The sequence below is a fragment of the Gallus gallus genome, chromosome 2 (assembly GCF_016699485.2).
Source record: "Gallus gallus isolate bGalGal1 chromosome 2, bGalGal1.mat.broiler.GRCg7b, whole genome shotgun sequence".
Classification (NCBI taxonomy): domain Eukaryota; kingdom Metazoa; phylum Chordata; class Aves; order Galliformes; family Phasianidae; genus Gallus; species Gallus gallus.
In genome coordinates, this window is record NC_052533.1 from 68,340,504 (window position 1) to 68,367,221 (window position 26,718).

At 41.6% G+C, this 26,718-nt stretch overlaps 1 protein-coding gene across 3 annotated transcripts in view; it reads right to left on the reverse strand.

The window, feature by feature from the left end:
* The window catches only part of CDH20 (cadherin 20, type 2), a 113,410-nt gene that overhangs the window by 16,322 nt on the left and 70,370 nt on the right, over nucleotides 1-26,718 (reverse strand). For all 3 annotated transcript variants that reach the window (XM_015282161.4, NM_204134.2, XM_025146992.3), the window contains 6 exons: nucleotides 18,914-19,274; nucleotides 12,518-12,812; nucleotides 10,687-10,806; nucleotides 7,486-7,653; nucleotides 5,407-5,594; nucleotides 1,949-2,202 (listed from right to left, as the gene is read on the reverse strand). In XM_015282161.4, coding sequence (XP_015137647.1) covers nucleotides 1,949-2,202; nucleotides 5,407-5,594; nucleotides 7,486-7,653; nucleotides 10,687-10,806; nucleotides 12,518-12,812; nucleotides 18,914-19,156 — 1,268 coding nt within the window. In that variant the 5' untranslated portion in view covers nucleotides 19,157-19,274. The remainder of the gene's footprint in view (nucleotides 1-1,948; nucleotides 2,203-5,406; nucleotides 5,595-7,485; nucleotides 7,654-10,686; nucleotides 10,807-12,517; nucleotides 12,813-18,913; nucleotides 19,275-26,718) is intronic.

The window sequence follows — 26,718 nt, forward strand, 5'->3', positions numbered from 1 at the left end:
TGGGGGTCCAGATACTGGAGGCTGGAAGAGGAGGCCCCGAGTTCCCGCATGTTTGATGAGCCCTCCTGCGATATGACCTGACTTCTATATTTGAGAAAAGGACCAAAGGAGGTGTCAGGTCTCCATTTTAATTTCAGATGTATTCCATCTTATGTAACGAGATAGGTGTCTGGAGTTCTCTTATTTTGTGCTATCCTGTGCAAAGTGAAATTGGAGCAAGCCCAAAACATAGACAGACTGATACAGCACAGAGTTGATGGCATGGATGGAGGAAATCACATTAGAGGCAAAAAGTAGGAGAAGCAATACTTGACATTTGCATTTTAGGTAGCATTACAAGTGGTATTCAAATGGTATTTATTCTTTTTTTTTTCTTTATCTCAGTCATCCACATTTGTATGTATAAGGTGTGGAGGAAGAAAGAAAGAAGAAAGAAAGGAAAGTGGGAAGGGAGGAAGATAGAAAGGAAAGAAAGAAGGAAGGGAGGACGGAAAAAAGTTACAGAGGGATCTCTAAAATCTGTAACTGGTTTTTAAATATCTTTGGCAACGCCTTCTATGCTTTCTAGAGTGCTTTATCATCACAGGTAGGCACTGGAAAGATCTGGAGAAAACTCATTAAAAATAACAACGAACACTGCCAATAGTCCACAGAATTATTTTTATACTATTTAGAGCAGATTAGCACTAAGCTGTTTGTGCTGCAGCGTCTGAATAATGCTAGACGGCAATCAGCAAAATAGATGCAGGCAGAAAAAAAAGTTTAAGGTAATGAAGCTGTGCTGCAGACAGTATAACAGTTTAGTTTTACTCAGTAATTTGAGACAATGTCATGAGAAGTAGGATAGTTTTATAATGCAGGTAGAAAAATTAGGTATATTAAGTAGAAGAGATGAAAAACTTAATTACAACAGTAACGCACCAAGAAAAACAGGTTTTGTGTATGCTCACACCTCCCATAGAGGTCCCATAGAGCCCATATGGACTGAAGCCCATAGAGTTGCTCATATAGACTTCCCTTTCTTCAAAGACTCTCAATACTCAGTGTTTTGACTCTCTCCAGCATTTCCCAGCACTGAGTACAGGCGCCTGAGTGCAGGCTATTCGGAATCCAAACTGACACAGCTTCAGGGTCAGCACCCAAAGCATTCCTCAGGTGAGAGGAGCAGCTGACCTGCTGGGATTAGTAACTTGCAATCACCTGGAGCTTCTGCAGGTGGTGAAAACCAGTATGTGGGCTGGCCTCAGAGAAGAATCAGTCTTCTCTGATAAATTGGGCTGGCTCAGCAGCCACTATGGAAAACAGTACTGCTATCACACAAAGCTGACCCTATGGCTCCTTTCTGAGTTGTAGCTCTGCAGCTCCCACGGCTGTAAATACACCTTTTACTTTCCATAACTCCTTATAGGTACATTTAGCTCTGCAGCTCTGACCAGACACTATATAATTCAGTGGCTCATGCGTGCTTATTAGTATGCATTCCAACTACTCCAAGTGTAGCTGTGCATTTGAGCTGTTGACAAAGACAGGTTGCACATAGCAATGGTTTTGAAACAGAACGGGAAGAGAGAAGTGAGCTCATTACTTTCCTCTCAGTCCTACAGCAGATCCTCAGCAATGCTGTCAGTTTTGTTGTCAGACTGTGCCAGCAAAAGCACAAAGGTCTGGAGTTTGTTTTTAATGTACGCTGTCAGGGCTTGCCTTGACCAGTTCATGGCAATGCTAGCTACGTGTGCCAAAGAAAAAGCAAGGGTGAGCTCCTGCTTTGCTTTGCCAGTTGTAACCAGGCCCCTTGTAGTATGAGATCTTGTTTGATTAAACTCACTGATGACTATAACAGGCTGGAAAGAGAGAGTCCCCCCACTCAACCTGTGTCAGCCCCATTACCAGTCCATCGACCTGAGGTATTAGGGAATGCTCCTGGGGGACACACAAAGAAAAGACAGACCTGATTGAATTGTTGGTCACATCTGGGTCCTTGGCAGAAATGATCTGTATGGTGGCCCCAATCTCCACGTCCTCAGGCACCTCCACAAAGTAAAAACTGGGCTCGAACACAGGAGGCTCATCCACATCCTCCACACTGATGTGAACGGTGGTGGTGTCTCGGAAAGGACCCAGGTTCAGGAAGCGCATCTCCAGGTGGGGGTTGGCACCTTCTACTTTCAAGGTATAGCTTTTCTTGCTTTCAAAGCTTAAAGGCTAAGGAGAAAAATTGTATCTATGATTAAGCTAGCTGCATCATATGATTTAGTCCATATTCTAATTTCCAGAAAGAAAAGATGCCCTCTTATATAAGCTATCTCTACCATGAGTTTTATTCATAAGGGTAATAAAGATTAATACTTGCAGGTGGAGACAGAGCACTGAGTGACAGCTGTATTGGCAGTGGCAATGCCTGCATCCTTTCTTAAAATTACTTTTGACAGTTGAACTGAAAAAAAGCCAGTTTGCAATATGTATTCATGCTGCAGTCACTTTAAAATATGCATTCTTTCATTCGTCCTGCTACAATGAAAACAAAAGTGGCTGCACCACCCTCGTGTTGTGATTCACTTTCATTCTGCTCTGGGAAAAAAACAACAAAACCAGGCAGAAACAGGTAGTTTGGAAGCACCCGAAGGCAGGCAAAGATGTGATGAGCTGGTTCCTCAGCAATGGGCCCTGGTGGTGGTCATGATGAGGACGTTCCAGATCATGCATAAGAAGAGATGAGCTTTATCTGTTAGTTGCATGTTCATGCATCTGATAGTTGCATGAACTTGATTTCCTTTCTAGATAAAGTTATTTATTTGGGGATCCTGGGTATGGAAATAATAGATTCTGACGCTGAAGTTTCCAATAAATAAATCTTTAATTTCCTTCTATGCTCCTTTTCTCAGATCCCTGAAATAAATGGAGCTTCTCTAAAACCTGCTTAGATTTAAACGGACAATTTCATATTTAATGTGCAATTTACCAATCCCAGTAAGAGAAAACATAACAAGAATGACTGCAGGGAACTTTTTCACCAGATTAAGTGCAATTTACAGAGGACACAGCCATATTTTTCCAAGCGGTAGTCAGAAGTTACAAGCAATCATAAAGGGATTAAATGATCACAACCCTTTATTTCTGTATCTCAGGGAGTTTTAATGCTGAAAACCATCACAACTGGATCTCCTTAACACAGATCCTGAGCAGGACAGACTTTGTACCAGGAAAGAAATGTACCCATTCTCAGGGTTGCCCAGTGGGATATCACACTCATTTTTGTTACATGGATGGCTTTCAAAACGCGTGGCTGCATTTGTACACATTGGAGTGCTGTGTGTGGAACTACCATGCACTGTCAGTTCATTCAGACTCCGGTAAGACCATTCTTGTTCTTATCCAAAACCTTTGCTTTTTCCTTTCAGCTCTTTCACTTTGAAGACATATGAATAGACAGGGCAAGGAGCTGGGCAAGAAAATGGAGGTACAGGCAGATGATCCCAAACTTATTCCTGCTGCACTTAGTTCTCCTGGTGAATCAGTGACTGCTGCAGACATAGCATTTGTCAGCAAGGATTTAACTAGATGTACAAATATATTACCCATTAGTACGGAGTCATTATGGTCTACCAATTGCGTATTTATGCATCATAAAATAGCAATAAAATATATTCACATGATCAAGCAATAGTTATTGTCCATCTGGCAAGGAGAATGCAATGCAAAGCTGCCTGAATGTATACCAGGAAGGAGGCCGTTCTGTCACCTGGATTCTCACATGAAGCAAATCATGTGAGAAACATTGCACGTAAACCAAAAAGCTGTTATAAAAAGAGCAGTTAAATCACAGAAAGACTTAAGAGCTATAAAACCCAACTATGTTAGGAAATATTTGCCTAGGGTTCTCAAGTTAGAAAAAAAAAAGGAAAATTAAACACACGTAGCAGGCCACCACACTTCTGGGTTCAGACCACTTCAGTTTGCTTTGGCCTCCTTCATTGTCAGCCATGGCTTAGACTTCTGTGCCTTCCATGTACTTTCTGCTTTGGGTGCATTCTAATCTCTTTCCAACATGGCTCCACAATGAGGGCAAGCAGGCTGCCACCTGCCGAGGACACAGCCGAAAAGAGAGATGGCTTTCTTTCAAAGAGTTCATTCTGGTGTTAGAAGTTCTCTCTCCCTCCCTCCCCTTATTGTGATATTCTTTTCTATCAATACCAATTGCATGACAATTTTTGGTTTTGGTTGCGTGGCTCCAAAGGACGACTTTCCAGTGTTTGACTATTGATAATCACAACATTTCAAACAGTGTCAGGTATAGACAACGTTCTAGAGACATTTATGTACAGTGGATGGATTGAACAGTGTGATGTCAGTACATATCCAATATGATTGATGTCATAAACCTTTTATAACTGCTCCTGGTACAAATTAAGACTTAGTAAAGCTGTATTTAGGATAACCAAAGTCACACTAGTTGACATATGTACTCCACATAAACTACTTTATTTCATCAATAAATAAGTGAAAAATTCCAGTAGAGTTTTTGTTCGACATTTATTTTGTTCTAGCAAAACATTTAAGCACGCACTTAACTTTAGGGCTTAGTGCATACAAACAAGTCTTGGAGAGAGGTGACCATAAATATTTGCTTAAATGCTTTGCTGTAGGGCACAGAGACTTGCAGGGTCAAATCAACCATAGGTGTACTTCCATTTTAGTGTACATTTTTGTCCCAGGCTATTTAAAGGGAGTATATATTCCCTTATTAGTACACCAGACATACACTTACTCAGGAATACGGTTACAATTTCATAACCTAGAAGCACTTCTTGCACTTATGTAAGATTGTAGAATAAATATCCTATAGCTGGGTGTCTAAGCAGAAAGGTCTACTCCGTTCTGTATAGCCCGCGGTACCGAGCACTAGCAGCTTCACAGCTGCCATTTTAGAGACAGCTTCTTCCAGCCTAATTAGCATTTATGGATCTTCAAGCAGCAATTAAAAAAACCACTGCCTGGGTTTTATTGGTTTATAAATAATTCCAAGGCATGCTTTATTATTGTTTGTGGGACACCGGAGTGAAAAATGTGTATAGTTCAAATGCAAATATTGATCTAATTTCTTGCATTGTAGGATAATTAAGCTACAGAGAATATTTAAATAGATAAATAGTGAATCCGAATATTCCTTTGGTGGGAAAAGACATGTTTATGCTAATGCTGTCCCCACTTTTTAAAGGCTGCTCCTAGGAATGCGCTCTGCTTTCATATTTTAGCAATGAATGTTAAAGAAATGCTGTTTTATAGCAGGAAAGGAGCTACTGCCATGCAACAGGAACCAAGTTACTACATGCATAAGGGAACACTGCACACATAAAGTGTAACCGGGACCACTAGCTATAAATTACTATAAAAAGGAAACTTTACTACCTTTCTCACAGTTATGATGCCAACTTGGTAATTAGGATCGGTATTAATATCAAAGACATCCAGTCCATCTCCATCCACCAGGCTGTACTTCATCTCCGCGTTAATGCCTTCGTCCAAGTCTTTAGCAACCACGCGGCCCACGGTGGAGCTGACGGGAGCAGACTCCAGCACACTCATCTGGTAGTGCTCTGGCACAAGAAGCAGGGAGAAACAGAACAACAAGCTGTGAAAAGGAACCAGAAACTGCATGGTAATCCAAAAGGTAGCTCGAGGTGGGCCATGATACCCTTCGTCTGATGGGAAACTCTATGACCCTTCCCAGAGTGGACACAGCACAGTGTGATCGCCTTTAACAGACCACAGCCAGACTGAGTTGCCAGGCAATGTTTCATGCAGGTGTTCGTCTTATCAACAGGTTTGTTCAAAGGGCTCTGTTCAAAATAGCAATAAAACCAAAAACAGGAACTTCAGATGGAAAAATCGAGCAATTATCACCGGTGGTGGTGCAGCTATTATCTATAGCAGGATACGAAACACAGCTAGTGGGAAAGGCATACAGCTGGAATAAACACGCAAATGCTGAGCACCACGAATCCTTCCCAAAGTCTGCACACACTTCTTCTTCAGCCCTCAGCAGTGCTTTGAGAGCTCAGAAGCTCGCCTGGTTCTTTCTCCCAAGCTTAACAGTTACTCTGTTCAAATGTACTGCCTCTCCCTACAAACCTGGCCTCGAGCACATTTAGCACATCACTAATTTGCTTAGCAGCAAAAGAAAGAACTGCTATGTTAAAAGTATGCATCTTAAAACTACACACTGTAAAAACATAAATGCTTTCTCTAAAATGCAGTCCTGCCACCCTACTTTATGCCCAAACCTTCCTTGCTGCACTTTGTCTGTCCAATTATTGTGCTTTACAACGCAGACTAACACCAAGGGTAGGGTTTGGTTTGTCCTCATTTTCCTTAATCCAGGCTTTGATATCAAAGTTAAAATTCATGCCCTTTTCCAGACAGGATTGGTGATGACGTGTTCAGTAAGTTGTTCTCAGAGGAGAAGGAAAGTAGAAGTTGATGCTTCTTACTGGTCTTCGTGGAGTGTTTTGATGTATCAGTGCCACATGCAGAAACAGATGGAGAAGAAGCACAGCAACAAAAAGAACTGCAGGAGCTTTTGTTCCTCATCCAGATAAGAAAAATGGCAAAACTGCAATAGCTTGAGACTGATCTGTGTCACCAGAAAATTGACTTTGTATATTTCTATATACATAGATAAACAGATATTATATATATATATATAAAATAGAAATTTATTGCAGGTCCTATGGAAGATTTAGTACAAACAAACCTGAATCTTAATTTCTGATTGTTAAACGCAATATAATTGGTAAATTTGGCCTGGAATAATTAACAACAACAACAAAAGAGCAAAAAATTGGAAATCTTCTTTAAGGCTTTGTAAAGAAAAAAGCAATATTTCTGCTAAGAGGTGTCTGTTTTCACATTGCATTGACTGCTGCTGTTGCATTTCTTATCGTTTAGCCATATACTGCTGAGGTTTAGGGGAACCTTTACTGGAGAACAGCCTGTGTGACACCAACAGCTCAGCGACCAGATGCTCCCTGCAGTGGCCTGGCTGCGGTGCTGAATGAATTATCATCCAACTTCCAGCACTGCCACACGGCCCTGATCTGACAGGCAGCCTTTCGGAGATAGGACAAGGAGAGAACCAGGGCAGCTATTAGCAGCCAAAGGCAATGGCCGTGAGCAGCCTGGGAACACAAAAGCTCTCATTCTCTCTTTCTCTCTCTCTCTCTCTTTTTTTTTTTTTTAAGTGTCCCGTAAATTAATTTTCCACCCCGCGAAAAACAGGTTGCTTTTGATGATTTTGGCAGACGGAAACCTTATCTGACAGCCAAACTATTGGAAGCTTCGTTTTTCCGAAGGAAAGTTCCTCCTTTGATCTGAAATTCTGCTCATCTCTCCTTACTGCCACAGCGAGTTTGCAAATAGCTGGAATGGGAGCAGACATCAGTCATGCAGCGCGGCCCTTTTTGCCATCTTGACGGGGCGGATACTCACTCTGTGGAAATCTGGGTGGGTTGTCATTGACATCAGAGAGCGTGATGTTGACTGTGGTTGTTCCAGCTAATCCTCCCAGCTGTCCGCCCATATCCTTGGCCTGGACAATCACTTCGTAATACTCTTTTGCTTCTCTGTCCATGTTCATCAGAGCTGTCCTAATTAAGCCTGCGAGATTGAAAGGGGAAGCGGTTTGGGGGAACAAAGGAGACAGCAGTTAGTGTCACAAACGAGGCAGGGTGGTCCTGCTTCTGCAGTGAGCTGCCTACACAAAGCCAGACTCTGCACTCAGTCTCACCTTTGTTGGCACAGCAAAACTCACCCAAATTAAATCTAGGTCAACAGAAGGCGTGAATTTTAAAGGAGCCCGGTTAAAACGCATCAGATGTGGGGCAAGCTGTCCATTCAAAATTAAAGCGCTGCCTTCCACGGCAGCTGGAGAAGCACGCTGAATTATGGCTGTGCTCAGGCTGAAAAAAGTCTGCATAAAAGGTAGAAGTAATGGGAGCAGAGACAAAATACAGAGGTTTACGGAGCGTCCTCCTGCACGCAGTCCTTGGGACAAGATAACTGAAGTCCAATAGGCAACTATGCTGGGGGCAACTAGAATTTGACCTTGAAGGTCTTTTCCTACCGAAATGTCCTTAATTCTACGGGAAGGCGGAGGGGAAGGGTGAATGGGGGGGAAGTTGGCCGTCCCCTTCTTCGGGTGGCACTACTGCGAGAGGACGTGAGGTGGCAGCAGCACTTCTCTTATGGAGGCTGCCAGCAGCCGGCGGGGGCAGGACGCGCTGCCGGGCACTGCAGCACCCAAAGCCATGGCTGCGCTCGGACTGGGACACATTCGGGGTGCCCCTCCAGACGGCCCCAGGCACCCACCCTGTCTGAGCGCGTGCATCAGGGCTCTGGCAGCTGGAGTGATCTCCTTTAGTCTTTATTTTTAGCAGGCAAGCAATGTATGGGCTTAATAAAAAAAAAACAGTAAAAGGATACCGCATTGGCAATTATCACTGTATGTAAAAGGAAAGAAATAGCGGCCAGGACCGGGCAATTCACAGTGCACTATTTTAATTTTGCTGCCTGGAGTCCTTAAGGGACTCATCCTGCAAAGTTGAGAAACTCCTCAACTCCTCAGTAATAGAAACGAGAGATGAAAATGCATAGCATTTTGGAATGTATTTTTTTCTATAAGCAAATATTTTGTTGGGAATTCCTCCTCCTGGCTTGTCCTTGAGAGAGAGCAATCTAGATCTAAAGAAGACATCAGCACCTGCATTTGGGACCTGTGGTCCAGCACACCAACCCTCACAGCCCTTCAGATTCCCACACGCCCTCTGCTCCCATCCCCACATCCCCCTTCCTCCAACAGGTTTGGCTTTTCTGGGAAAGCCCAGCACATAATGGGCTTGGTTTTTACAGAAAGGAAAATGCAGGTTTCTACAGGGCCCCCACACCTGGATACACAGCCTGGCTGTGTAACGTTTGGAGGAGGGGCCATGCACCTCCTCCTGCTGCTGCACACAATTGGTTGGCAAAGGAATGCAGAGGACGGTGATGAATCTTAAGCCTTCTCTACGGCTATGGGAAGGGCTCAGACCCTCAGATTCTCCAAAATCAGGTGCTGGCACTATTGCTTTTAGCAAATTGAATGCGGCTCTTAAAAAATAGTAAAGAGCAGAGGTGATTTCCCTTCTGTTTCTTAACAGCCAAATGGTTTCACGGGATGTGGGAGAATCAGGAACCTTTGCCTACCGCCTGACATGACTTAAATCCACATCTTTAACCTTCTAGGGGAACTTGATCGTGAACAGGCTGTAAAAATACTCTGGAAAAAGGACAGAGGCTCTTGGCCTTCTTTTGAATTGGTTTACATCTAGGTTAATGCAAAATCCATGAGGTGAATGACAGAACAGGGAAAGGAGCGGTGTTCTTGAGCTAGGCCATGTTGGGAGGTGAGGGATAAGGACCCCAAGGGCTGCTGGCAGAGGAGTGCACTGAAATGGCTTGCACACCCCTAGGTGCTTTAATCATCAGGCATCACCACAAAGGAACTGGTGATTGCTTATTCTCCAGCTCTGCTTTTGAAGAACACGAGAAGGGCAATCACATTTTATCGGTTATCAAATCCTGCAGGGAGGTTTGCACCGGGGAAATTGGCTAGAGTCCTGTACCTGTGATGGGGAAAAAACAGTTTCTGGATGACAAGTGTGTGTACCCTACATGGGTTGAGGTTGCTCTGGATCTCATGTCCAGAGATGCAGGTCTAAGTGACTGGGAAATTTCTAAATGGAGAAAGAGGATCTTTTTCTGGGCTAAACAGCAATCAAGTACACGGTTTAAGACTAAAAGCACTTCTCTGCAGCCTAAGATGCACTCCAGTTGTTAAATCAGTACTGGATCTGAAGCAGAATGTTGCCCCTTTGCTTTCCTAAAAATAATTCAGTTCTTAACAAAAATGATGATTATGCCCTTATTTTTCCATGTTTGATAACCTGATTACAAAATGAATATTACTGCTTTAATTAGATAGCATAGAGCTGGCTTGCCACATGCAGATTGTCTTTGGATAATACACCTGCTAACCAGAAACTGCTAACTTTCAGAAGTGGATTACATAGTGATTTTTTTCCTACTTTTCCCCCTAGGGCTCAGCAGAGACTATCGTCTTATGAGTTTCTGACCTTAGCACTACAGATGCCCTTTAGAAACTGTCAAAACCTGTCAGATTCCTCTTTTGGATATAATCCTTAGATATATACAGAAAAAGAGAGAGAAAACAAGCAAGACAGGGAGATTGTCTTGGAGATAAATTTAAGGTTATTAACAAGAACACCCTTAGGTAAAACTACTCCACATAACTACATGCTTTAACTTGCACTTTCCAGTTCTGGTTACCAACTAGATCTGCTGAAGACATCACTGCAGTGATAGAAGCTAACAAAGATATTTACACCATCAAACAAGCCCCATTCCTTAACACCAGAACACGGCCACTCAGATGAACATATCACTACAGAGTCCTGCTTCTGGAGTTCATTACCACATTCTTGCTTTAACCACCTTACAGCGTTGCTCTGTCCAGTTTCCAAGCCATGGAAGTATGTTTCTGTGTCCACGGTCATGATGTACCTCTTCTTCTGTCTTCTCAAAACTTTTTCTTTTATTGTTCACAGTGGCTCATTCCCAAATGAAATAACATACCTGTCCGAGAGTCCACAGAGAAATATGGCTGCCCTTGGAGAATGCTGTACACAACTCTTGCGCTGTTCCCATAGGTTGGGTCATCAGCATCTGTTGCTGTCACCTGGATAACAGAGGTGCCTGACGAAAAAATAAATAAATTAAAAAACAAATCAGGAAGACGTTGTGGGATAAAGAGCTGCTATGAACAGTACACAGTTCAAACCGAATCAAAATGTCTGACAAGTTTTCTCACACCAAATTTCTCCATTTGATTCTGGCAGTGTTTGTATTTATTGTTCGCACTTGTAGTTCAGTAGCACTAAAGGAGTTAATAGGCATAAATTCATCAAGCAACTTTAAGAAGATATAAAAGAGCAAGAACCCCATGGACCACGGCTGCAGAACTGCTGATCTAACAGTATTTTGTGGCGATTTGCAGAGAGTTATTAGTAACATGCTACTTGTTTCTTTTCCGCTTTTCTTGCTTTAAAATGTTATCTGAAATCAGTTCAAATAATGTCTACAGAAATTCTGTAATAATCTGGTGTCATAATCTGGCACTGCTGCAGGAGGTCCATGGGTGCTATATGTTGACTAAGGAGTGGAAATTGCTCACAAATTTTGAGCACGAAGGGATGCATCTCTCAGATAATCTCCCTGTAGCACTGCAATTTACGTTGCACGGACTGGAGATTACACCCTGCTAAAGTGCCTTTTGGGCCCTGAACAGATGCATATACTTTCCTTTTCCTTCAATCGGTTTTCAAGGTCTGCTTCCTCTGAAGCTAATAATGGCATGTAGGTGATGTAATTTGTCAAGAACAAGGAGAAGATGAGACAGACCTGTTTGAAATATATGAGAGTTTTGACACCTTAAAATATCAGGCAATGCCCTTATAAATGCATTTAGCCTTCTACATAATGTTTTGTGTTAGAAACAAATCTAGTGTTACTAGATACACAATGGAAAATAAACATGAATTCAAGCTACCTGCTAACATTAAGTAACATCATTTCTGAATGGAATTTTTGAATTTGCTACTTGTTTCCAACCTTGTGCCAACATTATATTGAAGAATGAGGAGTTGAACATATCTGTAACTTCAGGACGTGATTTATTTGGTATTATTTCAGAAATGATGTCACTGAGCCAAAAAGCAACACGCCTCTCCAAAAGAAAGAAAAAAAAATCCAGTAAAAAAGAGTATTTAATGTGACTATTAGAATTGTTATATGATAATGGGATAATGGTTTATCCTGATGTGTAGATAGGAAGGATGCTATCTGCCCTCTAGCTACACTGCAATAATGACTGTCTTTGACATGATCTCACTTTCTAGAAGTGCAGAGCAAACAGTACTGGATCTTTGGGATCGACTGAACTGTGTTCAGTGCAGGCATACAGGACTAGAAGGTGCAAAGTTGCTAAAAATTGTCATTGTGTCTGTACAATTTCAAGGGCTCCTGGACAGCATTTCAGCTCTCAGTATGAACTTGCATTGGTTTCTGTAACCATAATTTCCTGGCTGGTAATGGATGTCTAACGGTCATTACTATTACTACCATCTGAGGGCAGGGGAGAAGCAGGACTACAATACTGCCAGTTGTCTGCAGATGGCACGTTCAAATTACACCTTTCTTCAGCTCTCCAGTTCCCCTTCACATTTTTCCTTTCAGAGGTGCCCATCTGATAGTGGTGCAAAACCTACGTTCCTCCTGCCCTGCAGCAGCCAGGCACCCTTGAGAAAGACCTCCTGCCCTGCAGCTTTCACAAGGAGCAAAGACAGGGTCCAAAGAGTCAGGGAACTGATGTTTAGGAGACCGTCTCTAACCACAAAATCTGCCTTACCCACAGGTGACATTTCTGGAACAGAGGCCACATAAGGTCCATCCAGGAACTTGGGCTCATTGTCATTGATGTCTTGGATTTTGATGATGAACTCAGACTCCGGTTCCATCGGCCGGCCTGTTCGTCTGTCAAGAGCCTGTGCTCTCAGGGTATACTGTGACCTTTCTTCTCTGTCCAGTCTCTGAATGGCATGAATGTCCCCCGTGGTATCATCAATTGTAAACACGATGCCAGCTCCCTCTCCTGAGAGGATGTATTTGATGGAACCATCTCCTCTGTCCATGTCGGAGTGGAGCTGTGGAAAGGAACAGGACTCAGTTAGAGCACGAGCAGGGCAAGTATCTTCCAACAGACACTGAGCACATGAGCATTTTGGTCTTACTGAACTTTACAATGAAGGAACAGGCCCTCTTTCAAATCTCACTCAGCACAAGAATTATCCTTTGCCTGGTTGCAGTGGCCATTGAAAAGGACTCACTGCCAGGTCTGGGAGAAGGAGAGGTCAGCAAAAACACAGACAATGCTTGCTCATGGAGGAGAGAGATATTGCAGGGGTAGCATAATATCAGGCAGATGAAGTAAATCTCTTTGTGATCAAGGAGAATGGAGGACGGGAGAGCTACTCAGCAAGTGCCATCATTCAGACTTCTTCTAAAGAATGTCCCCTGAAATTTTCTCATGAAAAGCAAGAAAAATTCAGCCAGGCTGTTACATCTTCAGGAAAGAATTACTGTCAAGCTGTAGGTAAGGTAATCAATGAGGAACGTTTCATTGTGTCTGTGGTAGGATATATAGATGAGAGGCATCCCAGAGATTCTAGGGAATTAGCAAATGGATTTATTGCATGACTGCTAATTAGTTCTGAGCAGCCACAGATAGCTGGGAATGCAATAGAACAGAGGAAAAGTAAATGCTGTGCAAATTATCATCCGAAACAGAAACAAATCATCCCAGGGACTACCATTCTGTTAAACACCTGGTTCCTCTGAAATACTGGAATGACTATCAGAAGACAAACAGAACACTTAGTTTCACTCACGCTGTCTGGGTGCTTAACAGTATGCTCATAATTCCATGGTTTTGAGGAACAGAGCACAAAGTCTTGACCAGTGCTCAGAGAATATGGAACTGTTTCAGTCCTAACCAACAGGATGGTATTAGACTCGAGGTGCAACAACCAAAAGGGATTTAAAGGAACAGCTGAGGTGTGAATGTTGTTTTGAAGTCTGATTGGTATTTGTAAATGAATAAAGAATAGATAAAACAAAACAAACCAACCAACCAACACCCGGTCATCAGAGTACTTAGGTGGCACATGGACCTTTAACAACTACCGTGACAACGACTACGAAAGGCAGGAACCCATCTACCACAGCTAAACTCTAAAGTGGCTGCAAGAGCTAAAGGTACAGACTGTGACAACTGTCTTGTCAGGTAATTGATACTTCATTTCATCGTTTTGCTCACAGTCCCTGCAGTGGCCGCCGTATCTGAGAAATCTGTATCGGGCCTTTGGAAGAACGCTGGCAGCTCTCAGGTGATGTATCAGCTAAATGGAGGAAGAACAAGCCCAGAAAAAATTGGCAAAACAGGTATGTTTAGATGACTGCCGTATGTATTATTTCTCATGCAGGTGCCAGAATTGCAAACTGGCACGTCTTCAGGAAACAGCATTTTGTGATTAATTTAAAAAACAACAACAGTGGTTGTCATTATTTGCCCTGAACACTCATGGCTCAGAGATTATCATTGTCATAGCTCGTAAACAGCATACTTCCAGAAGGAGGATGCTATTATACAAGGGTTGATCTGAAAGTAATGCCTCCTATTTTATGATGTTGGCCCATGACGTCAGAGGCAGATGGTTGTGGTATGGCACTAGAGGCTGAACCTTCCTACCAATATTCCATTACATGCTTTTGCAGTGTGACAGATGGCATCAGAGGGGCAGTCTGACCAAATGGTATCTGACACGGAAGCGCGTATGAAGCAAAAATATGCCACCGAATTCCTCCATGTGGAAAAAAAGGCATCCACTGACATTCACTGATGTTTGCTGAATGTTTGTGGAGACCAAACAGTGGATGTGAGCATACTGAGGCGGTGGGTGGTGTGTTTCAGCAACAACGCCTTTATAGCAGCTGTGAAACAGTGGGTCATCTCCACTAGTGCAGATTTTTACAAGCGTGTCATGCAAGTTTGTTCACTGCTGGTGAAAACACATAGCTGGTAGTGGTGACTATGCTGAAGAATAAAGTTTTGTAGCTGAGAATTTGCTCTATCAAACAGTGTTATTTTGCTCTCTGCATCCATTGTAGCTTGCATGGAAATAAATAGGAGGCATTACTTTCAGGGCGACCTATGTAGATTTTCAAATTGATTCAGAACCACTAAGCTACATCTTAGGCATTTGTTTTAGTGCATAAGCACATTGGTGAGTATGTACAGCTGCTCAGATAGATACAGATGTTAGACCTGACTGGGGAATTAGAGTTGGGCCTGTGGAAGAAAACATGTTTTGGAACATCAAGAAGTCATTTTTAAATAGGAAAAAAAAAAAAAAAAAGAAAAAGGAAAGAAAAAGTCACAGTGAAGGCAAAGGCAAAGGATAAAGAAAAGAAAAAAAAAGGAAAAAAAAAGAGCATGTTTTAAAATAGCAGATGTTCTGAAAAGTTGTAAAGACTTGGAAGAAGATATTGAATAAAACTGATGAGTTAAGTTACCCCTTCTGTTCAAAGCCCTGTTTGGAATGAATGTATTTATGTAGGGAGAAAAACAAGGAACGACCATGGCACACTAATAAGAATTTAGGAGTACAAGAGGATCTCTGTTTAAGTGTGATTTGTTAAAAGCCTCAACCAAGGTCTCAGTTAAGACAAGGCAATAAGAAATGCTAGCAGCAGTTTTGTAACTTCTCACACAGCCTGAAGACATAGCAAAAAAAAAAAAAAAAAAAAAAAAAAAAAAAAAAAAAAAAAGACTTAATAAATACAGACTGTAATAAATTGGAAAGAATGAAGCTCACACCATTGCAATGACAAACCCAGTATCACAATGGTGGAGTGTATGTAGAAGTGACTGTGCTGGAAAGGTGATCCGGCTTTAAAGTGGCTCTACTTTATGAGTGGTGCAATAATGAGTGCTGCCATGTGACTGACTCTTCCCTATTAAAGACATTTCTACCTGTGCCAACCTGAGCTGCTTCTCTTGATAAGGATGGTACAAAGATTAAGGAGGCTGTACCTGCACCTACACACATTTTCTGGCAAAGAGCACGTGCAAGAGAGTGGTGCTGCTGGGGGCAGCTCAGGGAAGGACTCATGCAGACCCACTGAATGGGCTGCAATTCTGTCCGTGACGTGCTCTCCCATCTCTGCCTCCAGGGAGGTAGCACCTGCAGGGGAATTTGTGAGGATGCATGAGAGCACTTTGTTGATATGTAGCGATAGTCTGTAGAAAGAAGGCATTTTATTCACTCTTCAGTTGCTGTAGTTAAAATGCCTCTTTCCTCTGAAATAGGGCTAGGGAGGCTCTGACATTGCAAAGCAGTAAAGTCTCTCTCCAGTTCAAGTATGAAGCAGTTTAGTTTGCCACACAAGTGTGGAAAATACCTGCTGCAGCACATGCAGGGACTGTGGTTTCCCTAGTTCGTCCTACTAGCTAACAGTGGTTACCTATAAGAAAGCTCAAGCCTCATATTTATCTGTGACATGGAAACTTCTGAAGCTAAAACACTTTATATAAGAATAACGAGCACTGGAGAAAAAGAAAAATTGTACTGACTTCACCTCAGGAAGTTTCCTTTCATTTCCCTGCCCAATAGACATTTTGCTCCGTGACTTACAGGTACATGGGAAAGTACATTTTTTTATAGCAGTCTTGAAAATCATATTGGGCTCAAGCTATTTTGAGGTTGCTTCAGTAAGCGCATAGCTAGCCAGAAACAGCCATACAGGAGTGCCAGAGCAGCTCCTCCCTTATGGGATGCCTTTAGAGTATGAAGTAAATATATCTGGACCAACAGTGTACACTGTTTCCATCTGCCACAGGCTGTAGAAAGCAGGCGGATGAAAGCAAGGCCTGGCGAGCAGGATGTTGCAGGGCGCTGTGGGTGGTAGGGGTCAGAGGAGGCTCTGTCTGTCCAGCAGGCACCCAGGGCACTTTCAAGGGCTGGTGCTCGCACTGAGGCCATGGGCCCGCAGTCCTTCTCCGTTTCCGCCTAGCTCTGCACGAGATATTTCTGAGCCTGCCTGGGGTGACTTGGGCTGAAAAATGTCTGTTCTGCCAGAACAATTAATTCAGCCCACAGCCTCTTCCCTGCAGACCCCTTTCCTAAGGATCCCTCAGGTGCAAGCAGCATGAATGCAGCCATGGTGACGGTATTATGGTATAGGCTGCAGCTCCTTCCAAGGGTCTGCGCCTTCAGATGTTTGAGGAGCGGACAGGCCCTTCGCTCCTGGCAGCTGCTGCAGCGTTCACACCACACTGCTCTGAGCTTGGTTTAGGGATGAGAAAGGATGAGATTTTGTACCCCAAAGGCCATTTTGGCAGCACAATCCCATGGTGGTTGGTGTACATGAAACAGACAAAGGAGGCTGTTGGAACAAGCTAGCCAGCAGGTTGTGAGTGCATAAGGCTAATTGGCCCTGTTAACCTTGAGAGCTAATTAGCCCTAGCTTGTCCCTCTTGTAACCCAGCCATGGTGTAGAAAAGAACTCACTCATGGCAGCTTGGTCCTTTATGTAGTGGATACAGACCATGAAGTGCCACTGCTGCTATCCCCATTCAGTAGAATTGAGTGGGAACAAGCTCAAGAGCACTGCTGGATGTGCCATGTTTTTGTGCTCCTAATACCACAAGTCTAAAGCAAACAGGAGTTTATCTCTTCCAGTACTGCTTGTAGCTAAAATTCAGCTTACAGTGCAAGTTTGGATTCATTTCAGATGAAATTGAGTATGCAAAATAATGTTTGGTCATTGTTCCAAAGTTATAAGTTGCACGAAAATAAGAATTTTTTTAATCAATAGAGATCTCAAGAGCTGAAAAGTTAGGTGCAGAGACATTTGTTGTCCCATTTGATGGCAATCACTAGTAATACCACTGCTATGGGAAGAAGGAAGGAGAGCACATCTTGCTGTCAGTCACACAAGGATAAATTGGAAGGAGGTCCTTTGAAGCCAGTGCATTCATTGTGATTTATACTGGTATGACTGAAAGCACAGTTTAACTCTGTGGATTTGTAGAACGATAAATGCAAGTCCAAAAATGTGCCTTTGGATTTGTGATTCATTTTTTTTTTTTCTGCAGACGGATAGCTTGGAAGGAAAGAGATGAAATCTGGAGGAATTGTTTTCTGGCACCATTTCTTGGCTTAATTTGTCATATCTACCTATATTTAGGCTGTGCTCATCATCTAGACATGTAAAATCTCGATCGCATCATTCAAACACTTCACTACACTAACCCTCCCCACATTTCCCAGATTTGTCACCTCGGTTTTAATGAAATGCAAACCTAGTGCTGCCCACAGGCCTTTGAATAGCTGGTCAATACTTTGATTAGCAGGTTGATACTTGAAATAGTCCAGAGTCTTTACAAATGTTGGGAAAGCAGACTAAGGAGGATGGATATAGCGGGGTAGATTGCGATGGTAGATGTTATGGGTGACTTCCATCAGCATGTTCTTCGAGGAGCTAGAGTAAAGTGAATTCAAAATGCTGCCAGGTAGACCGGGTGTGCATAGCAGTCAATTTTACAAATATTTGTACTGATGTATAGATTCTTAGTGTGTAAGGGATCTGAAGATAGGATTGTTGCATTTAATAAGCTGTCTCTATACCCTTCTACTTCTCTCTAGTCCACATAATTAACCTGGGGTCAAGCTGTGGTAAGAAAGAAGATACTCTGACCCCAGAGATTTGCAGAAAACAAAAACTGAAATGTCAGTTTTCAAGAGATACTGGCTATTTCATTTGATTGTGAATTTCATCTTCCAGCTGACTTGATCGCAGACAGAAGCATGATCACAAACACTTCCTTTCCTTCCTAATCCTCCCGTGTCAATACAACCTTGCTTTGTCTTGACATTGAAGGAGTCCCTGGAAAGATCACTGCAGACTTTCTAACGCTACCTCAATTACAGCTGATGATGGTTACAGCAGATCTCTTTGAAATAGGCAAATATATTGACAGCACCTCGAAAATGAAATTCTTCACGGCTACAGGTGACACTGGTGAAAAGTTCTTGGGAGCTGAAGTGAAATTAATGTAGATAGATTCACTGCCAGAAAGAAGGGGATTAAAAATGCACTTAGAGAAACTTCCCATGTTTTGCCACGGTCTGCAGGTACACAGATGCATGTACTCTACCAGACATCCTTCTGGGGCAGCTCTTACCTTCCCAACATAGAGAGGATCCGTTCCTGTGTACTCCTCCAGAACGAAGAACTGGTTCCACACCCAGCTCCTTTTCATACGCTGATGCAACTTGTCTGACAGGTTATCTTCTGGCCCTTCAGTGAGGGGCCTGGCACTTCCTGACAGCACAGTTGTAGTTAGGTCCATCAGTCCCCAAAAATACAAGGAGACCCCAAGTCCAAACAAGTTCTTTGCATTGCTCATTCTACCTGAAGTCCACATCTGTATACTAGGGCTGACTTAAAACACAGTATCTTAGGTCCCTTGAGAAGAAAGCAGGTCTTGTGTGTAGTCCTTTGAAATGTCCAAGAGAGATCCTGGTTCTGAGAACGATAGCCTCCTGTAAAGTTAAAGGAAATTCATAGCAGGATCTTATTTTCCCCAAGGTAAAAGAGTTTCCTCAATAGGCAAATACACTATAAAATATTTAATCTTCAATATAAAAATATAATAACAGGATGCACATATTCTGAAACTATGAAGACTATTACCATATAAGCTGCAGAACTGGAACCTCAGATAAAAGAATCACTAGGACTCAGTCAGTAAGTAAGAGTTCTCTACTTTGCTAACTTAGTTGTAGTGTTTCTTCATGGTATTGATTGGCATGAGCTAAGTGCATACTCTTTAGAAATATTTATGACCAGAAGTCCTCAGAGAATATTTAATACTGCTCACTCTGGAAATGTATAATGTCTGGTGAGCACTTCTTGGCAACAAGTTTTTTTTTGTTGTTGTTTGAAAACTATGCCATTGCCATTACACACACGTGCACGCAAACATGTCTGCTTAAATACATATATTGCTGCATTAACAACCTTGAATTTCATTTCTAGCAGCTGCAAGTTATTTCTGGTTTTAATTATACTTTAAACCTTCCCTGCTGCTTGAATTCAGGTTTCACACTCTGCTGCCTCCTCTCTGAGGAGCTGATCGCTGCTACAAATGCAACATTTCTAGAATTTGAATGGTCAGTTAATCATTTTATAACCCACAAAAGGTTTCAGAGTGCTGACGGTCACATGCTATTGTGTGATACGTCCTAACACATTTTTCCTCCACCAGCCTGAAAGACCCGTTTTGGCTAAGGAATGCTGACCTCTATCAGAGGACACTTTCTCATCAGTCTAGGATCTTTTGTAGTCATAAAGTCAGATTAGCCAGTGACCTCAGTCCAGGCTACAGATTGTAGCAACCCTTTCCTTCACCGTTCTGCTGGGTTTAATGATGTGATACTGCACTCAAATTACTCTTCCAAAACACTCTATACATCCTCTACGGGCCTAGTGTTGTTGCTGCTCTTTTTCAGAACTCTGTTCTCAATTCTCTTCAAGACAAATGGATTCATTAGGAAAGGCATATTGGGCTCTGAGGCTTAAGAAAGTAGCATACACTTCATTTTACTGCTGTTCCACAGTTAAGTCATTTGCCTTAATTAATCGTTCTATCCCCTGGAAATAAAAATTAGTAGGAGACATCTGTCAAATATTCCTAATTGAAATTCTTGAAAGATTTCAGTATCATAAGAAGTATTATAAACTTTTTCACCATAGTACTTTGAAGTGATGACTGAGACAGTACAATGCTTTCAACAGAGAAGAGAGCATTAGAAAAAGTTCTAGCATCCAAGTTGGTATAACTGGAGTCCCGGGACCCTTAGAATCTCTACTATCTGCTGAATTAGCAAATTAGAATTTAATTCAAAAGCTCACTGAAATCTGAAAGAGACAGATTAATTCTGAAATACATGCCCTCAAGGAAAGTAAACTCAAAATGACTGTCTTAGATTCATTTCTACACAAAATGATGTTTCCAAATACAAAGCCCTGAAGGAATATGACTATAAAGTGCTACTAGCTGACACACTTGTGAAGCATAACAAACAACTAACAAGTCCTTACCTTGAAAAGCTTTAAACCTAGGGTTAGGTGCAACAAAGAAAAGACAAATTATAAACACAGAATGTGGCAGATCTCTTCTAAGCACAGCAATTTACAGAACTGCTAGGTGTTTAGATATTAGCTACATGATATGCTGGGTTCACTGTTTGAAAAGGCAAAGAACAGCGATTTATCTGAGCAGTACAAGCCTAGAAGGACCACAGTGAACTCTGTGTATTTGTCATTCCATGAAGAAGCCGGCACCTGTGTGAGAGGCAGGGGCAAGGTTCAGCTTACTGGATGCTCACAGTCTGAGTTCAACAGCAGTGCATGGAGTGTTTGCCTCTCTCTGTCCTGCAAATCCTTAGCTCCCGATGGCAAAAATATGTTTACACTGGGGAAAGGAAACTGAAGGCTTTAGCACATAATAGGTACATACACCGTGCTCTTTGTATGTTGTCAAGAGCATGTTTTTCTCAACCAAGATAAGGGAACATTATTGACAACCAGTGTTTTACTGATGAATAAAGATGCGGAGAGGCTTCCCACCACCTCTCCCCATGTGTTGTGGGAACCCATCACTGCCTCCACTGTGCCATTGGATGGGAAAGCAGAGACAGCCACTGACTGAGCTCCCATCTAGAGTTCTACTTTTAGAATTCCATCTCCTGTACAAGACAGTTACATTTTTCTCTGTATGACAAAAGTAGTGACACAACATGATGAACCATCTCCTGTGGCAATGATAATTATGTTATAGGTGAATCCCCCAAACATGAATTCAGAACTAATTGCCAGTTGTCTCCTGCAATTAAATTCAGCCAATGAAGGTCAATAGCCTTCAATCAAGGTAGTATTGAGACATGAATATATAAACTTACAGAATTAACACTATACCTTTAGTAAGGTAATAGCAGAAGAATTCTAGTCATCAGGATGCTTTTCCTCTGGATATGCATCATTACAGGTTGTCTATGAAAATAGCTTTTGTCATTTGAGGTCACTCTGCATTGTCACGCAGTTCCATGGGGAACCTTTCTTAAAGGGTGTGCAACACTGTGATCCTCAGCAGCAAAATTATAAAGTGTATTTACTATTCCCAATGCAATCCTACTTTTGTATAGGGCACTATCAGGAAACAAACCAATAAGTAATATGAAGTCTTGTAGTAGGATGTTCCTTCTCTGAGCAACAGTAGTTTCTCCATTTAATGCCAGGCCACAGTGACATGGTTATAAATTTTTGTAGGCATGGAAGAAACTACCAGTACTGAGGTGGCTCAGTCATTTTTTTTTCTTTCTTTCTTTCTTTTTTTTTTAATGCTAATACCAGAGTTTTTGGTGTCTCATTCCTTTCCAAAACCGTTAGCGAGCAGGCTCAATACTACAATGAATAACAGTTTAATCACAAATAGTTCCTCTACCTCTGAAGCTGAAGGAGAATTACACTATTTTTTTCTATCTCAGGTCCTTAGCTCATACTGAAAGAATGAAAAAGACCTTTGTAAACTTCTGGTCTGTGGTGCTGTTGATCTCTTTGGTGCTCCTTCTCAGCTTCACCTACTGTCAGTCCTTGGCTCTGCAAGGAATACTATTTTTAAAGCAAGGTATTTTTCAGACATATAAAAAGCACTTACATACACATAAGGTTTAAATTGTGCAGTTAAAAGTCATGGATGGCTGGGTCTTTCAGAGGAATTGTGCAAATGGCTGCCTCACCAGCTGAGTGTGATGGATGAGTATGGAGTCACCTGGGCTGTAGCTATGACAGTTGGCCAGGGTGATAGCCATATGCTCTGATTGTGCTGACTTGGTAGCGTCTCTAGCCTTATGTGGACCTTAGAGCTTTTTGCCACAGATGGATGATACGGGCATTGAGGCAGTCTGTTCTGCCTCAGGCAGGGCAGTTCTCTGCAGGAAGATCAAGGGAATCGATCACACAGGAAGGCACTTGTTGGCATAACAGATAAAGACCTTTAATGGTCTCTTAAAGGAAGTTGTTCTTTGGAGCTCTCCAAAACAGGTTCTTAACTATATCTGCAAACATAGAATTGATGAACTTCTCCCTGTTATATAAAATACATTATAGAAACTCATGTTTCATGGCTCAGCATGGGGATGGGCAAAGGATTTCAAAGCAGTAAAAGGAGGAAAATCTTATTTTCCTTACTCATACACACAAAAAACTATTAAGCCTAAGAGGATTGCATGACCACAATGTGCAGAGGGTATTTTATTTTTCAAGAAAATTTTAAATGTGTTTCAGAACCCAGTTTGTTACTCACAGTTGAGTACCCTATTGTAATAAGCTTAGCTGCATCTGTGCAGTTTAGATCCCTGACCCAAAGTGAACTCCTTGCTTGCCCCTTCTTTTGTGATGAATATTTGATTACCAGCTCAGTTGTTTAGGTTACTTTCTTTTCCTGCACTTGCCTTGAAGACATTGCTGAAAATCTTTTTTCTTGCCACTCAACAGTTACAAATATGGCTTTTGCTACATAAAGACCCATGAAGATCTAATTGAACCCCATGCAACTGGTGGCCTATATACAATACAAAGGAACCATCTAATTGTTCTACACAAAAGAGTCACAAGGCACTTTCCACTTTTTCAAATACAAATCTCTCTTTTAGCACATACTATGCAAGTAAAACAGGCGTATTCCAAGCGTGAGATAATGTTCATGTTTCATTTGTAAAGACTCCACCACCCCTCCATATTTGTACTGTAATTAAACTGTTCTGAATTGAATATCTAATTCTGGTCAAAGATGAAAAGGAAAAAGAAATATGCACCACAACCAACTTCTAGCATTTCTTGCAAGTGACACATTTATCATGTTAATTCTGAAGAGAACAGCATTTCCAAAGAAAGGATAAAGATATTAATAGTTAGGATGACCATGTGAGCATGCAGAGAGTCCCACTGGGATTGAAATGTATTGTGCTCAATACGTATTTACATAAATGCCAAGGGTTTTATAGTTAAAAAGCTGAAACTTGAAAAGGTTCACACGCACGCTTAGTGAATTTGCCATTTTGAGCAAGTAGTCTCCCAGAAAGTCAGTGGACTATTTGCATTCATAAAATTATTTACATGCTTAGATCCTTTATCCCTGGTCTTTCTAATGGATTTTGCTGTATGGACATAGCACTCGTACACAATGCTGAAGAGTTTACAAGACCCCATGCAGGCACATCTCCAGAGCAGAGGCAATTCATTTACAGGAGACATACTAAGGTGAAAAATGGGGAAGAAAGAGGCAATCGCTCTTAAACTCCTTCCTACACTTTATCCATGCATAAATATACAAATACGTGTATATTTTTAATACATATGTTTAAATGTCACTTGGCAGTACATATACTACAATAATAATATGCTAATAGAAAATTATTTCTGTGCTTAATGACACCTTTTTAAAGAGTTGTCCTCCACTATTTTTCCAAAAGAAACCAAACAACTCTAACAAACCCAGTAGGAAGAAATTGAGGTTCAATGAAAAGAATTCTTCAAGTGAGCTATTTACTTTGCTCCTTGAATTTCTTGTGACATTTTGAACCCAAGATGGGGGTGTAAGTGCTGTTCAGTTTTTTCCCTCATGCAATATCTTATTCTTTAATGTTTTCAGCTTACTTCTTACGTTTCCTGTACTCTTACTTGCTCACAGCTTTGTTGTCAGATGCCTTTGCAATAACCCAATTACAGCATCAGTCAGTAAGAAAGTGTAAGCTGTGTTCTTTGCTAGGTAGACATCCTGTAAAAGGTGCCTAACACCAGCCTCCAAGACTACTCTCCTGCACTGAGCTACGTTCTAAAATCTCTATGTCAATTTGCGTAATCCTGTCTCATTTTAGAGTTTCTAATGCTTCCAGTACCTAAGTTAGGTACCTCTCAACAGGCTGACTACAGTCCTAAATGAATCTGTACTACTTCCAGAGCTGCGTATGTTTTATCCCTGGCCCAGGCCAGTCTTACTGTTATCATTAGCCCTTGTTATTGTCACTAGGCAAGTTCAATTTAAAAAGAAAAATCTAGAGGAATTTGTTTCTGAAAATAGACTGGGCCTGAATACGTATTTTTATTTTTACTTCATTGTATTGAGATCTTCATAAATACGATGAACCTTGACAACGTACCATATGGTGCATAAACATTAACTCACAATACAATCCATTGTCATAAAATTACATCCACAGACCAGTCAACGGTCTCTCCTGGGACACATCAGTGAACTCATTTTACTCAAGATCTGAAGTGCTTCAAAGCTACAGAGTGCAGGCAGAGCAAAAAATCCCACAGAATGACAGGGAATCCCATCGTATAAATCCCAGCCCTATCGTTACAGGCTCATAAAAAGATCAAAAAGAATGAAACATGCACACAATCATGAAGTAAACATTTCTAAATAAAATGATGCTGATAACTTACATCAGGTGAAGATCTGATACACAGCTTTTACTCAGTGGGAAGTACTGTAAATACTATAGTAAAGGAGCAGGAGAGAAGGAAGATAGGATTTCAAATCTGGTCTAATAGACTCTACTGAAGTCAGCCTCAATAGGAACAAATGAGGCATTGCAAATACATTGGAAAATCCAAATAAATGCCAGATAAAACAACCCCTGTCCAATAAAGGATATGCAAAAATGTATAGTACATATGAAATCATACTAACTAAGTTTTCATTATGAATACAATATTCACTTTAGTTCACACAGTCTTCTGACTACTTTTGACACCCTGTCAAGAAAAAATGTATGCAAGCAACTCTGACTTGTTACTTGATGTTCATGTCCTCTCAAACAGGTAACATCTTTAAATATAGGAACTTCCTTCACTCTGTCAATGTGTGACCTTTCTTGCTTGCTAAGCAGCTGTATCAGAAGCCATTGCTTAGACATGTCCCAAGGCTTCCAAGCAACAAAAGAAAAATCTATTGTTTTTTTGTCAAAGAATGAGAGGACTGGGTGAGAATGGTGGAATTTCCTACATTTTCAAAAAGGAAGAAGGAGAAGGATGGGTCAGGTGTAGTATGAAGAGATGGTGCCTATTAGAGAGCCAGTGTAGAGAAGAAGAGATGGTAATGCTGGCTTAGTTTGCCCTCCCTTCTGAATACTGCAGTGCCCACCCAATCTCTGCAAGCTGTGAGGCCAGCAGGTACACAGCTTAGGGGTATGAGTTGGTGCTCCAGCCAGTGGAGTACTTATGGCCAGAGCAGGACCTACTCACAACTGTTACAATCCTCTTTGACAAAAAAATAAAAAATAATAAAAAAAATATCAGTAGTCCCTTCTTTTTTTATTTATTTTATTTTCATTTACATCCTTCTGCCCCCATGTCTCTCCTTTTCCAGGTCCTGAGTGGATTCTAACCTGATCTCTCATTCCCCTGCAATGGGATAAAACCAATTCCTGTTGCACATCTAAAATGCATTTTGAACCTGAAGCGTCCCTGTCTGGGTTGCATGGGGGTTGTGGTAGCAAATCATCTCTTTAAGCTACTAAACATTGCACTTTGGGTATGCAAGTCCTCAGAATATGACAGATTTCCAAGTAGCAATGAAAACTGGACTTCTTATCCCTGAGCTGCTGGATAAACGATAAGGCTCACTGATACCCGCTAAGTGCTGAAGATGGAAAAAAGCGTTATCTCCTATCTGGAGACAGATAAGAGGAGCAGCTGTCTGTCTGAAGCAGATAGAGGTCTTTCAGGTATATATTTTTACTCATGCATGATGATTGAAAGTAATGATAGGTCACAGCCAATGTGCTGTCATTGGTGAAGACAACTTCCTAGTTTCACTATGACCGTGTTTCCTTGTTAGCTTGGTATTTCATACAGCATTTTGACACATTAAAACTAGACCCCAAACATCTCACCTCCACGAGTAGCTGCTGACAG